At 38.3% G+C, this 14,540-nt stretch overlaps 1 protein-coding gene across 1 annotated transcript in view; it reads left to right on the forward strand.

Moving 5' to 3' along the window:
* LOC124776104 (kinesin-like protein KIF13A) overlaps positions 1-14,540 on the forward strand; it is a 330,901-nt gene that overhangs the window by 274,507 nt on the left and 41,854 nt on the right. Inside the window, exons 29-32 of the mRNA XM_047250946.1 lie at positions 468-536; positions 5,360-5,571; positions 6,972-7,093; positions 13,625-14,378. Coding sequence (XP_047106902.1) covers positions 468-536; positions 5,360-5,571; positions 6,972-7,093; positions 13,625-14,378 — 1,157 coding nt within the window. The remainder of the gene's footprint in view (positions 1-467; positions 537-5,359; positions 5,572-6,971; positions 7,094-13,624; positions 14,379-14,540) is intronic.

The following is a 14,540-nucleotide window of genomic DNA, read 5'->3' on the forward strand; positions in this document are numbered from 1 at the left end:
TCAACAACACTTCTGCAGTATTGTAGTGCCTCCCTCCCTCTCTCTCTCTCTCTTACGTATTGTACATTGTAATAAGTGTTCTGTGGCAATGCAACAATGTATACATGTATGACCAGATCTATGTGATAAGTTTTGCTACTATATATTCTGGGATATTAATTTTTTATCTTCTGCATTAGAAGAACCCTGCTTTTTTACCCTAAATGTACAATAAAATATTCCAGATCTGTGTTTTGTACAAAGTGTTTAACAAGTTTCCCTAGCTTTATGTGTTACCCTTCAATATCTGAATTGCACTGTATAGTATCTGTAACCAGAGGAACATTGTTGTGTTGCTCCCTGCATATTTGTGTAACTATCCGGAACTTACTAATACTCAGTTTCACACCCAGGATTTAGCTACAAGCACCTTCTTGTCACTGGTGTCTGTTGTTTACTGTATTATGATGGTGTGGTGCTCTTTTCAGCTCGCCCTACATTCCTCAATCTGAACCTGAACCTCAACTCTCTTCGCCTGCAGCCGGCCGGGCCCAAACGTAGGTTGCTCCCCCATATTTCTGTCTTTTCCAGTGATTGCTACATGTCATACCTTCTGTGTTGTTTCAACTCTTTGCTCGGTTGGCCGTGTTATGATCCTTTCCTGTTGGGAGAATGCAAAAAGGAATTTTACTATGGGTTGAACACACAATAGTATTGTTTGGTAACAGTCAGTATGAGAAAAGTACAGGTACAAATTAACAATATTTTTTCAAAATTTCTGGCAATGTTTTTTGTTAATAACTGCTCTTTTAATATTATATCAAGAAACTCTGTAGTAGTCAATGCTGAACATTTTAAGTGCATTTTTAAAGCTGCATAAGCTTTGCAGTATTGAATAAATACAGTCATAGCAATCAGCTTCTTTTATTACCAGTAGTTTTCTGGCAAAACCTGTTTGGCTTTCATTTTTCAACAACTTGGAGACTTATCTAAAATTAATAATAACATTTTTGATTATTTAACTCACTCAACACAGTAAAGGATACCAGGTTGAGTGGTTTTGTGTTAGGGTGTTATTTCTTGTCAGTCTTTATACATAAATATTTATTTATTTATGGTTTAAAGTAAGATAAACAGCATTTTTGGAGAAAGAAACTCTTCATCCATAAGGGAAGGGATCATATGTTACATTAATCACTTTTTTCCACCTTGTAAATATGCTTCACATTGTATGATCCTGTATGATTATCCTTATGTTGCTGTTATTGTTTTGTACCCCACAAGGAAGTGCTGACTAGTTACACCTAACATTTTCGTTCTTAACTCATTGAGCTTTTTAGTGAAATTAAATGTGTGGCCACATCCAAGTCGTCTTTATATTTTGTTTTTGCATGCTGCACCAGCTGATGTCTCTACCAATGTATCACATCCATATTTAGAACTGGACTGATGTTTTTCTCTGAATGTTGAATATAGTTTAAAGTTATGGAGCAATGCAAAATTGCTTATCACCTATATAAATGCTGGAGAAATCTTAAGAATCTAATTTAAGTGTGGCAAAACGTAAAATGGAAATGGATATTATATCACCTCATATAACTCTGTATTAATAAATACTAATGCAGCTTTTATTTCAGTATCCATTTGTCAGAAACTATGCACATTAAAATAAGATGGCTATGTTTGCCTCACTTTAACAACAGTAATGTGAAGGATCAGGTGAGGGATAGCTTTTTTCTTTTAATTTCATTGGAAAAGTCATAAAAATCTTGAGAAACACTTATATCACAGGCCTTTTTACCAGTCTACTCATGGGAGCTGGCTCGTGCTTGTGCCACAGCAATGAGCAACCATCTGGTTCACAGGGACTAATGGCATGAGAAGGGGAAGGGTGGGCAGGGGATGGAGGAATCAAATAAGGTACCTCTACATGAGATGTTGTTGTCAATGAATCTGTTCTGTGGCCACTAATGTTATTTCTACAGTGATGGGTCAGTCCACTGTGGCTAATTAATGCCTTTTGCAGAAAATTTAGTTACATTGATGAGAAATGGCAAATGAAGTGAAAGTTACCTTTCTTTTAATTAGTGGGATGAGTATGAAACATATTTTTCATGATTGAACAGTCTTATGATGATTGCCATTTTTGGGCAAAGTTTAAACTGACATCAACTTGTATTTCATGACTATTTCATTCACATGTTAAACATAAAAATACTGGAATTCAATCAATACTATTTATTTGGCTTTTCACTAAAGCATCAATGTCTTGTATCACTTTCTGAGCACTGCTAATTCAAAGATAAGCTTTTAGGTTGAAATCTGTCAGTGAGACTCTTAGATAGATTACATCCTCTTCATTGAAGAAAAAAGTCATTCACACAAGTACACATGTCCAGACATTGACGTAATCATAACTACAAACTTTTAAATTGGAAATTTATACTAGCAGCCAGAACATTATGACCACTGACGTACTACAGATGTAAACCCATCCAGGCACTAGCATCATCATCTGGCAAGAAATGACTGCTAGTGAGACACACGTACAGTGCATGTAGTATCAGTGCTCATGCTGTTTGTGTGTAGAATGGGAATGGTATGTGTGATCTCTCCGAGTTTGACCAAGGCAAATTGTGATGGCGTTGAGGCTCGGCATGAGCATTTTGGAAACTGCACGACTTGTGAGGTGTTTGAGTAGTGCTGTGGTGAGTGTCTTCAACATGTGGTGAAATAACGTCCAGACGTCGTGGGGTGGGCGGCCACCCCCTCATTACAGATGTCTGGCATCGTAGGCTGGCCAGACAGGTAAAACAGAACAGGCAGTGAACTGTGGTGGAACTAAAATTAGATTTTAATGCTGGGCAGAGTAAAAGTGTGTTTGAACACAAAATACACCGAGCACTCCTAACTATGGGCCTCCTCAGCTGACGACCCACGCATGTGCCAGTGAGTGACTACGATTGAAACGGGCACGTGACCGTCGACACTGGACGTTTGCTCAGTGGATGAGCATTGCATGGTCTGATGAACCCCAATACCTCCTTCATCATGGCGATGGGAGGTTGCGAATCTGTCATCTTTCAAGGGAACAGCTCCTTGACACCTGTAGTGTGGGATGGAGACAGGCTGGCGGCAGCTCCGTTAAGCTCTTGGAGAGATTCCTGTGGACATCCATGTGTCCAGTGGGGCTCGTGAAAGGCACCATGACAGCCAAGGACTATCATACACTGGTCGCAGACTACATACACCCTTTCATGATGATCATATTTCCCAATGGCAGTGACGTTTTTCAGCAAGATAATGCACCAAGACACAAGGCCAGGAGTGTGATGGAGTGGTTCAAGAAACACAATGGGTCTTCTAGTTGATGTACTGCCCCCCCCCCTCCCCCCCCCCCCCCCATTCACCAGATCTGGATCTGATCAAATGCATCCAAGATGTGATTGAATGTGGCATCAGAGATCATCCCCCCCTCCCAGAATTGAGGAATTAGGTGACTCTTGTATGTAGGTGTGGTGCCAACTCCCTCCATTGACCTACCACGGCCTCATTGTTTCCAAGCCATGAAGTGTTGCCACTGTTATCTGTGCCAAAATAGGACATATTGGCTATTAGGTAGGTGTTCATAATGTTATGGCTGATCAGTGTATGTTGAAGAAATTTTTTATACAGCTGTACATACTTATTTTATTTTGAAACTTATCACACAACTGCCTGCCACACTGTAGGTTTATAAGTAGTAACTGCAACTAAGCATCCTACACTGAAGTCATATTAATTTATGTTAGTGTGTCTCACCTTTGCTTTGAAGTTCTTAACCCGGCCATCGTGCTGCTTTTCATCAATTTAAAATGAGCTACTCTGCACTTTAAACATTGCCTGTAAGTATATACACTTATGTTAAAGACTTGGGGAACTTAATACATGGTCATTTCTCCAAAGACAGCACACAGTTTTCTCTTCCTATGCATGACATATTGAGTCAGATTGCCATAGTATAGCACAGGTGCTCACTTCCCAAGTGGTGAGCAAATGTTCTTGCTCACCTAGCCGCATCCTGAACAGACCTGTTACAGCAGACTGTACTAATAATATGTAAAGTTACTCTCCATATCTTGACATCTGTTCTCTCAACACTACACGAGTATTAGACTAGGAAATATCTCGCCATGTTTAATTTCCTTTCTAATTTGTATTTGATAGTAAAACACACAGAAATATGTTGCCTATCATGAACAAAAGGGAAAAATTCATTTGTTTATGCTGACACCTTATCCACTGCGGTTTACTCTACAAGAACTCAATTATTGCTTTAAATGTCCAGAAAAATGGAACATTTATCCCTATTAAGGATACATCAGAAAGGGATTCGTACTGTTGACTGCATCATCATTTAGAATTTCCACTAGCCACAGTACTTTGTAAGACTGAAAATGAAGTGCTGCACATATATAAAGTGAACCGGCAAAACAAATAAACACTCAAGTATAAATATAAGTTGATTGTTTCCGGAGTTAGGGCATAGTGACAGATTTACTAGAGAGATGTGTGAGCTGTGGGGATGTTATCAATGAAAAATAGCTGTACATGACACTAAATACTGTTCATTCTTGAGTGCTACTCTCTCTTGTGGGACTCATGAATTGTGAACATAGCATAAAAACTAGTAGATAAATAAAGAACTTTGAAGGTAACATGGAGTATACAAAGCCATCTAAAATTTTAATAATTGTACCAAATCAACTCTAAAGAAACCCATTCTGTAGCTTATATGAAACTGGCAATTTAACTGTCTGCCACACTTCTGAATAGTGAAAACTTGTTCTTTGAGTTACAAGCTTTGTTTATAGAGCTTCCATTTTGTAAAACTCATTAACCTTTTTAATTTTGCTTATGTACAGAGTACATTTCTGTAATATGCACGCCAGAATGCCTGAATCTAGTTGTATATTAGAAATAACAATCTCTGTTAAACATCAATATTTATTAATTACTAATAGCACTGATGTTTTTGTAATCATACAACTGCAGCATGGACTTTTAGTGCAGTAGTATTCATTGATATACATAATACCCATGACTATACTTTTGTAACCTACCTTTTGACATTCCAGCATAGTTGCCTTGTACTCTTAAGAAAACTATGAGAATTACACTGTGCATGCCATTTATTGTCAAAATTTCAGTTTTAGCCAAATAAAGTGTTATTTATAATTATAATCTACTGCAGAGTTTTTACCATGTTCTTAATCTGAAAAATGCTGCACACAGTTTCTATCGGAAAGAACTGCATAATTATCTCTTGCTGAAAGTAAGATCATAAGTGGACTTTCTTAGATGTATTTCTTAGTTCTTAAGTGTCTGTTGTTGGCAACAGCATCTCCCAACCTTGCAGCCACGAAGCTCGGTCTCCGAATGACGACACTCCATGAGGAGCAGTGCAGCCACTCAGCTACAAGCAAAGATGCCGCGACAGTCCAGCAGAAATGTTCGAGTGCTCCCAAGTCTAACGCGATTTCAAAAGCAGAGCTGGCAGACCCAGATGGCATTTACAGTGATCCTGAATTTTCTGAGTCAGAGTCTTATCAAGTAAGTGTATAACCATATTTGCTATTTTCAGTTTCAGTTGGGCAGTATGAGGGTGTTTGGTAAAAAAGAGGATGCTTTAATTATCATCAAACAAGCTCAACAGTAAGATGCAAAAATTACAGAACGTGTATGTGAGTAAAATATGACAGACATGACAAATCTTCTATAACTGTTAACATATTGATGGTGGCCATTATGTATTACCATTTTGGTGTACCGTTGGGCACCAGCTTTCTCACTAGTCACTATTTATGTCCTATGGAAAGATATTTGGACAAGTAACAACACTAAAGTGCACTGCTAAATACCTCACAGAGATCCTTTTAAAGTAAGTAACACATATTCACTAATTTTCTGTAATATGGCTAGAGTGAGTAGTACTGAAGACGTGGAAGAGACTTGGGGTGGAGAGAGAGTTAAACAGCAGTGGACAATGTTAAGAAAAGTTGCGCCAGTGTGTAAACACACAGGTGTATGCAGCGGACATGGCAGCCTCTACGTCAGAGATATGGTAAGTGGTTGCTAGGAGAAATTCTGAGGAAATATTACAGTGGGAAGGTGGAAAATTTGGCATAAGAGACTTCAAGATGGAGATGATGAGGAAGGGAAAAGTTCTATGGGAAGTTGGAGGCCAACACTGAGCAAGAAAATGACAGGAAGAAATTTATATTGAGGCAAGGGGTTGTGGGAATATAGGACGTTTTGGAGGCAAAATTTAAAGACCCACAATTACAAAAAGCGGGTTTAGGAGTAAGATCTAGATGGCTCATGATGTGAAGTAGTTATTAAAATTAACCATATTGTGCTAAACACCATCCTCTACAACTGGGTGTTGCATTTGACCCTGGCCTCAATTTAGCAGAGGTCATTCATACATGTGGATTATTAGTTCATGATGTTACCCACATCGAATATTTTGGGTGGCTCCAGTGAAGTTGGTAGGTGATGTGGCTGTTTTCACAAGTGGCACTGCTTCTGACAGCATAAGTAATGCCAGTGACAAGACTGAAACAGAAAGTGATGGCCAATGGATAGGGACAGGTCTTGCACTTGGGTCTTCCATAGGGATGCTGTTAGTGGGGCAAGAGTCAGGGGTGGGTGTAGTATATGTACAGAATAGGATACTACTCAAGTTGGCTGTGTGGCAGAATACCACTCTGGGAGGGGTGGAAGTCTAGTGAGGAGTAGCTTGCATAGAAGGCCTGGTGATGATCGTAGTTCAGTTGTTCCAGTCCTAGGAGGTAAATACTTAGACTTATGACCTGTCACACATTGTTAGTTCCATATATACTGTGTGTGTTTTCAAGACAGGTGTTAGAATATGCAGAATCCATGTCATGAAAATGCTGTTGTGTTTTGGCAGAAGTCTCTATTATTTAAGTAATGTTATTTGTTTTCAGAGTTCTGGTCAACATACAAGACCAAATTACTTGGTAAAATCTGGTTTACCTAGTTCAAGAACACTGGACTCCTTAGCAGAACTTCAGTCAACAAAGATGAGTACTCCAAGTGCATCTTCTAGGTAAGAAATAACTATAAATTTTGATAATACTTATCATTTCCTTTCTTCTCAACATTCATATGGTATAACTAATTATTATAATCATATGTATTTTATATCCACTCTGTGTCCTCCCATTTGTTGCTACTGCTTCTGATCTGTAAATAATGTTACACTAAGGATGTTATAGCATTTTATTCAATGATTCTTTTGTGGGGAAAAGGTCATAAAAATGATGCAAATTAATTGTGTAAACTTCTGAAGCTCACAAATGACACCTACAACTGAATTACCCGAAATTACTGAAACCTACCACTTTGATAATGATGGTTCCCTCTCTTTATGCTTTTAGAAGGGCCTGTCTGACACCTCACACATTGTGGATATGCATCTCTCAGTTTGAAGATGTTCTTTTGCTGTTTAGAACTTACTATGTATAAACAGATGATGATGTGATTTAACATAATTAGCATTTTTTCCCTTTTTTTGAATGGTTGATTATGTTACATCAATAAAACAACACTGAGCTATGTGAGGTATAATTCAGTCTGTGACATAACAGGAGGTATATGGTGCTTGTTTCATTGTTTCTGCCATATGAATTGTCCCAGTTGTACTTATCCATCTGATTGTAGTCTTTCTAATTCATTCTTATTTTCCCTTAGTTCATGATCAACCATTGTGAGTGGAATTCTCAAAGGTGTGAAGTGCCAAAATGGTCATAATTTTTTTTTGGTCATAAAGTGCTTTAAGCTGTAGCCATTTTCTTCTCACAAGCTCTGTGTTCCTGTGTATCATCTTTGAGTTGAAACTGATGATGATGATGATGATGATGATGATGATGATGATAGATAGCACTGGTATGAACTACAGCAGTCATTGTCTCTTGAAAAGTGTTAAGTGCCACATTGATATTATCAAATGGCTCTGAGCACTATGGGACTTAACATCTATGGTCATCAGTCCCCTAGAACTTAGAACTACTTAAACCTAACTAACCTAAAGACAGCACACAACACCCAGTCATCACCAGGCAGAGAAAATCCCTGACCCCGCCGGGAATCGAACCCGGGTTGATATTATCACTGATGAGATGCAGATTAGCATTGTTATTGTGGGAAGTTCTGAGTTCAGTGTGGTTCATGCTTTATGAGGCGAAGTTATATACATTATCTTTATTTAAAGTGAAAAGGTTATATTTTACTTTTGTAATCAAGCCTGCTAGTACAAAACCTAAAGAGAAGATCCTCCAGCACTTGAAGTACATGAATTGCATGTTGAAATTATTTTAAAATGTGGTTTAAAACTGAAACCATTGTTGGGTTAGATATTGGTTATTAACTTGGTAACATGCATCCTTATAACTGCAGAAAATATGTAAATGCAAATTCCATTGCAGGGAACTTGACAAAGATTCAAAACTGCATGTCTTCCCTGAATTCTGTAAGCTAGATCAGATAAACAAGAAGATCTTTCTTATGCAATATAGTTACCATGGATAAGTCCAGTGGCACCAAATATATGATACTGAGAGTGAAGATACCAATACGTGGCAGATTACTGCAATGTGTCCCAAATGGGAAAGGTGACTTGATTTAGTTCTGCAAAAATACATTCATGAACATGTATTATTTAGGCCACAAGGAAATAGAAGTGATAATTTCTAAGAAGAAGAAGAAGAGCGATATAAATTACATTGTTCACAGGAAATCTAATGCACCAACTAAGTATACAAATAGTTACTAGTGCAGAGTGAAAAATTATATTAATTAATTTCCAAAGGATGAAAGCAACTACTCATGTGCAAAGTCTAGCACATAGTTTGTATGTCCAGACTTGAATATGTTTAATGAAATACTTCCAAACAACAGGGTTTGATACTAATGCTATAAGGCTGTCTTAAAGAAAAATTTTCCTGAACTGAAATTCCATCGCCCCAGGGTATATAGATTTAAAACCTGTGACAAACTACAATGTGAAAGGGCAAAGTCTAAAAAGTGTACCTGCAAAGCAGGCAATAGAATTGCACCTATGTAAGGCGAAAAATGCTACAGACAAGATGAAAGCCACAATCACTCTTGCTTATGTGTCAGAAAGTGAAATATCTTCTATTTCTATGGATTTACAGCAAGTACTGTATGTTTCTACACTTCCTCATTCAGAAATATTTTATCATTCTCATTTGAGCCATTTTAATTTCTGCATCAGCTTAGGTGACACCCAGACTTCCTACATGCTTTTAGGGTGTGAAGGTATTGCTAATAAAGGAGGTAACAAAATTGCTTCATGTCTTTTATGTATTGTCAATCTTGGTATTACAGAACAAAAGGATCTACATGTGTTTATTGATAACTGTGTAGAACAAAATAAAAACAGAGTAATAATACTTTTTGTACCTATTTATAATTTCCTGTGGAGTTTTTGAAGTCATTCACCATAATTTTCTTGTTAGCAGTCACAGCTGTTTACAGTGCAACTGAGATTTTGCTCTTGTTGAGAAGCATAAAAGAGTAATGAAGCTGTTTATCCCAGCAGATCTTAAAAAAGTGATTGCATCAGCAAAAAGTATAAGTAAGTTCAAAGTTGTACATGTGGAGGCAGACTATCTCTTTGACTTGCAGTCTGCTGCGTATTCCTTAATTTCAGTTAACACAATGAACATAACAAAAACCTCTTGCTTCCAAATGGATGCGAGATATCCTGAAAAGTTTTAATGAAAACAACTTTCAGCATTATATAAGACTGGAAAGAATTTCATGTTTTGAACAAAAGTAAAGACACTGAGGGATATACAGAAAGCTGAAATACCAGTCCTGAAATGTCAGATAGTATCACTGTTGAAAAGAAGAAAGATCTGTTGTCAGTGTTGGACTGTCTTCCTGTAGGAGTAAAGTCATTCTACATTTAACTCTGTCAGGAATAATAGTAAAAAGTGTTTGTATTTCAACTGTTTAATACAGTTTTGTATCAGTAAAGTTTTATTATTGTTTGAAAAATAGGTTTTTGCAGTATCAGTAATACAACACTTTCATGTTTCATACTGTTTAACTCCAGTTTGGTATTGATAAGGATATTGTAGTTATATTATCATTTGAAACTTTTTTTTGTAAGTTCAGTGGCACAACACCTTTCACAGGAAATCCAATTTTTTTTAAGTACCAGATTTAAGTATTGCTTTATACGCATTTTAGCTCAGTGTTATTTACATATTGTTAATATTGTAAATAGTCCAATAAGAGTGCTTTAGTTTCACATAGTTCCTGGTATAAAAACCAAAGAAAATACTTTATTAAAACATAATATTGTGTATAATGTTTTGTCACTTAACACCTTTGAGAATTTCACTCTTCAGTTATTTAATGTGCATATTTGAAAATCACCTTACAGCGTACGATGCATACATATTGTGCCACTAACATTTTTCTCCCTTTCCTTCACCATTCATGTAATGCACAATGGAAGAACTTCTGACTATTACTGCAGATCATACACTGAATAATGTTGCTCTATAACGACAAAAGGATTCATTAAGTGGAATAAGTAGCATGTGTAAATGTTTATTGAGTTTCTTTCTATAGACCTGATGCTTTTCTCAAACCAGCAAATAATATGTCAGTAGAAACTAATGGGACCTAACAGGAGGCTGTCTATGAAAATACATCCAACATTGATTGAGAAATTAAATTTAAAATATTGTTAAATTATTTATGTGGATTTTGGTTGGGTAATTAGTTATAACTGTTTGGATTGAAATACATGGTTAAACTGTGGGAGCATTACCTCATCTGATAGTGACAGAGGTACCTTGGCTTTATCATAAATGACTTTCTTATTCCTCTAGATTGTATAAGTGTCATTATTCAGTTGACAGAAGACAGTTGAAAAAATCACAGTCTTGCTCAATGTACTTCAAATGCTGCCACAGACTCCTGGATCAGGAACTCTGGCCCTTAGATAATATCAGCAGTACTCTTCTAAAACGACTATGAAACTGCAAATACAAATGGTTCAAATGGCTCTGAGCACTATGGGACTTAACATCTCAGGTCATCAGTCCCCTAGAACTTAGAACTACTTAAACCTAACTAACCTACAGACATCACACACATCCATGCCCGAGGCAGGAGTCGAACCTGCGACAGTAGCAGTCCCGCGGTTCCAGACTGTAGCACCTAGAACCGCACGGCCACCACGGCTGGCTGCAAATACAATATCTGTAAACAGTTAGCATTGATCACTCTTGTGGTATTTTGTATTCCACTATAACAGTGTATAATAACACAGCATTTGTGCCACAAACAACAAACCAGTCACTTGTTTAAATACTGAGTGTGAGATAGCACAGCTGTTAAGACATGTGACTTGCAACCAGGAGGAGCAGGGTTCATATCCCCATCTAGCCATCCAAATTTGTGCTTTATGTGGTTTCCTGAAATCACTTGATGAGGTTGTTTCATCTGAAAAGAACACTACCAATTTCCTTTTCCCTTCCAAGCTTGTGGTATTCCTCTAATGACCTCATTGGAAAGATACATAAAATGTGCAACCTTTTTTTATGGCATCGAAACACAAATAACAGAACAATTGTGATGCTACTGGCATTAAAACAAACGACTGGTGTTCTAATGACTATTCAGAACAGATCACATGTTCAATATTATTTTACTCAAATATGCCAGTGATATATTACATATTCCTTGTGGGACATTCTGTACAGTTCTTGTTCCATGAGGTGAACAGAATGGTTTATCACAGAGGACTCAGGCAGATATAGCTGGTTACGGTCATGGCAAACCCGGGCGCCTGTAGCTTGATGGCACTGAAGCAGACAAGACATATTTGAACTATGAATTATGCCTTTGCCCCCATTCCCTGGGTGTTATGAAAGCCATCCAGTGCATGTGACCAGCAGTCAAACCAGTCTAGTCCACCCCGGACACATTCGTATGCCTACAACATCTATGGAAAGGGGTGACAATGTTCCGGCTACCAGACAAGGCAATGCCACAGAATGGACTGGTGGTGGAAACAGTCAAGGAGTCCTGTGCAATACCTACTCTGGAAAGAATGTTGAGATATCCTACATATAGTGACCCTGCTATTGAGGAGCAGCACAATATGACAGTGGTGGTAGAACTGGCTGAAAGGAAGGGACAACCATCACCCATTTTTGATTAGAGATGTGCTGTGTGTGGGGCATAGTGGACAGGCTTTCTGCTTTAAAACTTTGAATAAATTAGCTTAAATCCAAGATATTGTACAAATATATCACTGTCTTTTCCTTTAATATATCCAACTAGACAATCTATTAATAACTAAAGTTTGTAATTGAGTTGAGTCATGAATAGCACACACAAAAGAAGGAAAACTTCCTAGCTTTTGGAGTAATACTTTTTTTGAGCTAGAGTAAAACACACACACACACACACACACACACACACACACACACATCTGTCAATGCCTCTACGTGGTGCCAGCTTGACAAACAGCCCCAGTGCTGTATTTTGGCAGGTGGACTAGCTGTGGTGAGGGTAGTGTCATGTAGGGTGGGGAGGGAGAAGAGAAAAAGAGAGGGGAAAAAGGCAGTGAGAGGGGTTGGGGTTGGATGGCTAGCGGCTCAGAGGGAGGCAGTTGGTTTGCCAGCTAACAATGTGGGAGGGAGAGGTGGCAGGTACATAGGCTAAGTGTGTGATGCACGGTCGTCAGAGTCAGTGGGGATCGAGGCACACTGGAGGTGACATGGGGATGTGAACTATTAGGGGTGACAGGGCAGAAGAGGGGAAAACTGTTGGGTGGAGGATGTGGAGACAGTGAGCTACTGGAGATGGAAGCCAGACAATTACGGGAGTGAAGGGTGTATTTTAAAGATAACTCCCATCTGCCTAGTTCATAGAGGCTGTTGGTGCAAGGAAGGATCCAGATGGCATGGGTTGTGAAGCAGCCATTAAAGTTGAGCATTTTGTGCTCAACTGCATCTTGTATCGTACCATCAGGCAGTCAACTTCATTCTTGGCAACAGTTTGGCTGTGGCCATTCATCCTGGTGGACAACTTGTTGGGGGTCATTGAAACATAAAAATCTGTGCAGTGTTTGTAGCAGAGCTAATATATTTACAGTTTACCAGAACTTACCTGCACATTAATAAATAAAGTTTTGTTTACCTTATTGCAATACTGAACTATTTGCAGCAAAAGCTGTACACAATGTTTATGAGTGCACTGCTATTTGAGCCAGCCACAGTGGCCAAGCGGTTCTAGGCGCTTCAGTCCGGAACCATGCGAGTGCTACGGTTGCAGGTTCGAATCCTGCCTCAGGCATGGATGTGTGTGATGTCCTTAGGTTAGTTAGGTTTAAGTAGTTCTAAGTTTTAGGGGACTGACGACCTCAGATGTTAAGTCCCATAGTGCTCATAGTCATTTGAACCATTTTGAACTACTATTTGATGTAGTTATTGAATTTGTCATAGTTGCTTCATTTTCTGAAGCTAGCAGATTCAAACCTTGTTTTTACCGGAATAATAAGTGTAACTAAATATTTGTACTATTATTTCAGTGGATATGGATCTCAGGCTGTCTCCTACACGAATCTTACTAGTGAAGATTCTATGTCTGTACGGAGTATTAGTGTTGATGAGACTCCAGATGTGGAAACACGACCGCTGGCTATTGCTGAATTACACCCCGTTGCTGAAGCTAATTACCATGAAGAAGAGATAGAGAACTATGGAAATATCTCTGAGAGGCAAGAAATTGTTGAAAACAGGATGAGCTGTTCCACTGAAGCCGAAGCTGAAGGAGAAGTAATTCCTTGGAAATCTACTGAAGCAGCCAACAAAGGAAATGAATCAGTGCAGGCTGTTTCAGAGATTCCTGTGGAAAGTGATACTCAGAATGTCCAGCCTTCTGCTGCGAACATACCTGATAGAAGTTCTTTAAGTTTGGATTTGAAAAATAGCCACACGAGTGAAAAAGAATTGTCTGAGAGCAAGGAACTGAAAGAGGAGCCCCATAACATCGAAAATTCCATTCCGAAAGACAGTGAATGTAACATTGATTCGGAAAGTGATGTTAGTAGGTTAACCAGTGATCAGATATCAGAAAGTGATACTGTTCAACATCAAACTCATGAACTTCAAACAGGAAGTGTTTGTGATTCTGCAGACATTGTGGATGAACTGACAGGAGGTGCGGATACAATAAATCTGACCAAAGCTGTTTCTTCACATTCTCCTGCAACACCAAACTCAGGCGATGACTCACCATCAGAAGGAAGCTCAGTTGTCCACACCCGTTTACCTCCAGGGAAAGTAAGTACATTAAATAAATTTTCTAAGCTGTTGTAACTTGTCCCAGTCCTGCCCTCCCATGTGTGTGTGTGTTTTGCACTTAACATCATATACGTTGCATTTTAAAATATTGTAAAACTGCGTATAGTTGAAATATTTGGGGATTCATGCATTATCCAGTGT

This window comes from Schistocerca piceifrons, chromosome 2 (genome assembly GCF_021461385.2).
Source record: "Schistocerca piceifrons isolate TAMUIC-IGC-003096 chromosome 2, iqSchPice1.1, whole genome shotgun sequence".
Classification (NCBI taxonomy): Eukaryota; Metazoa; Arthropoda; class Insecta; order Orthoptera; family Acrididae; genus Schistocerca; species Schistocerca piceifrons.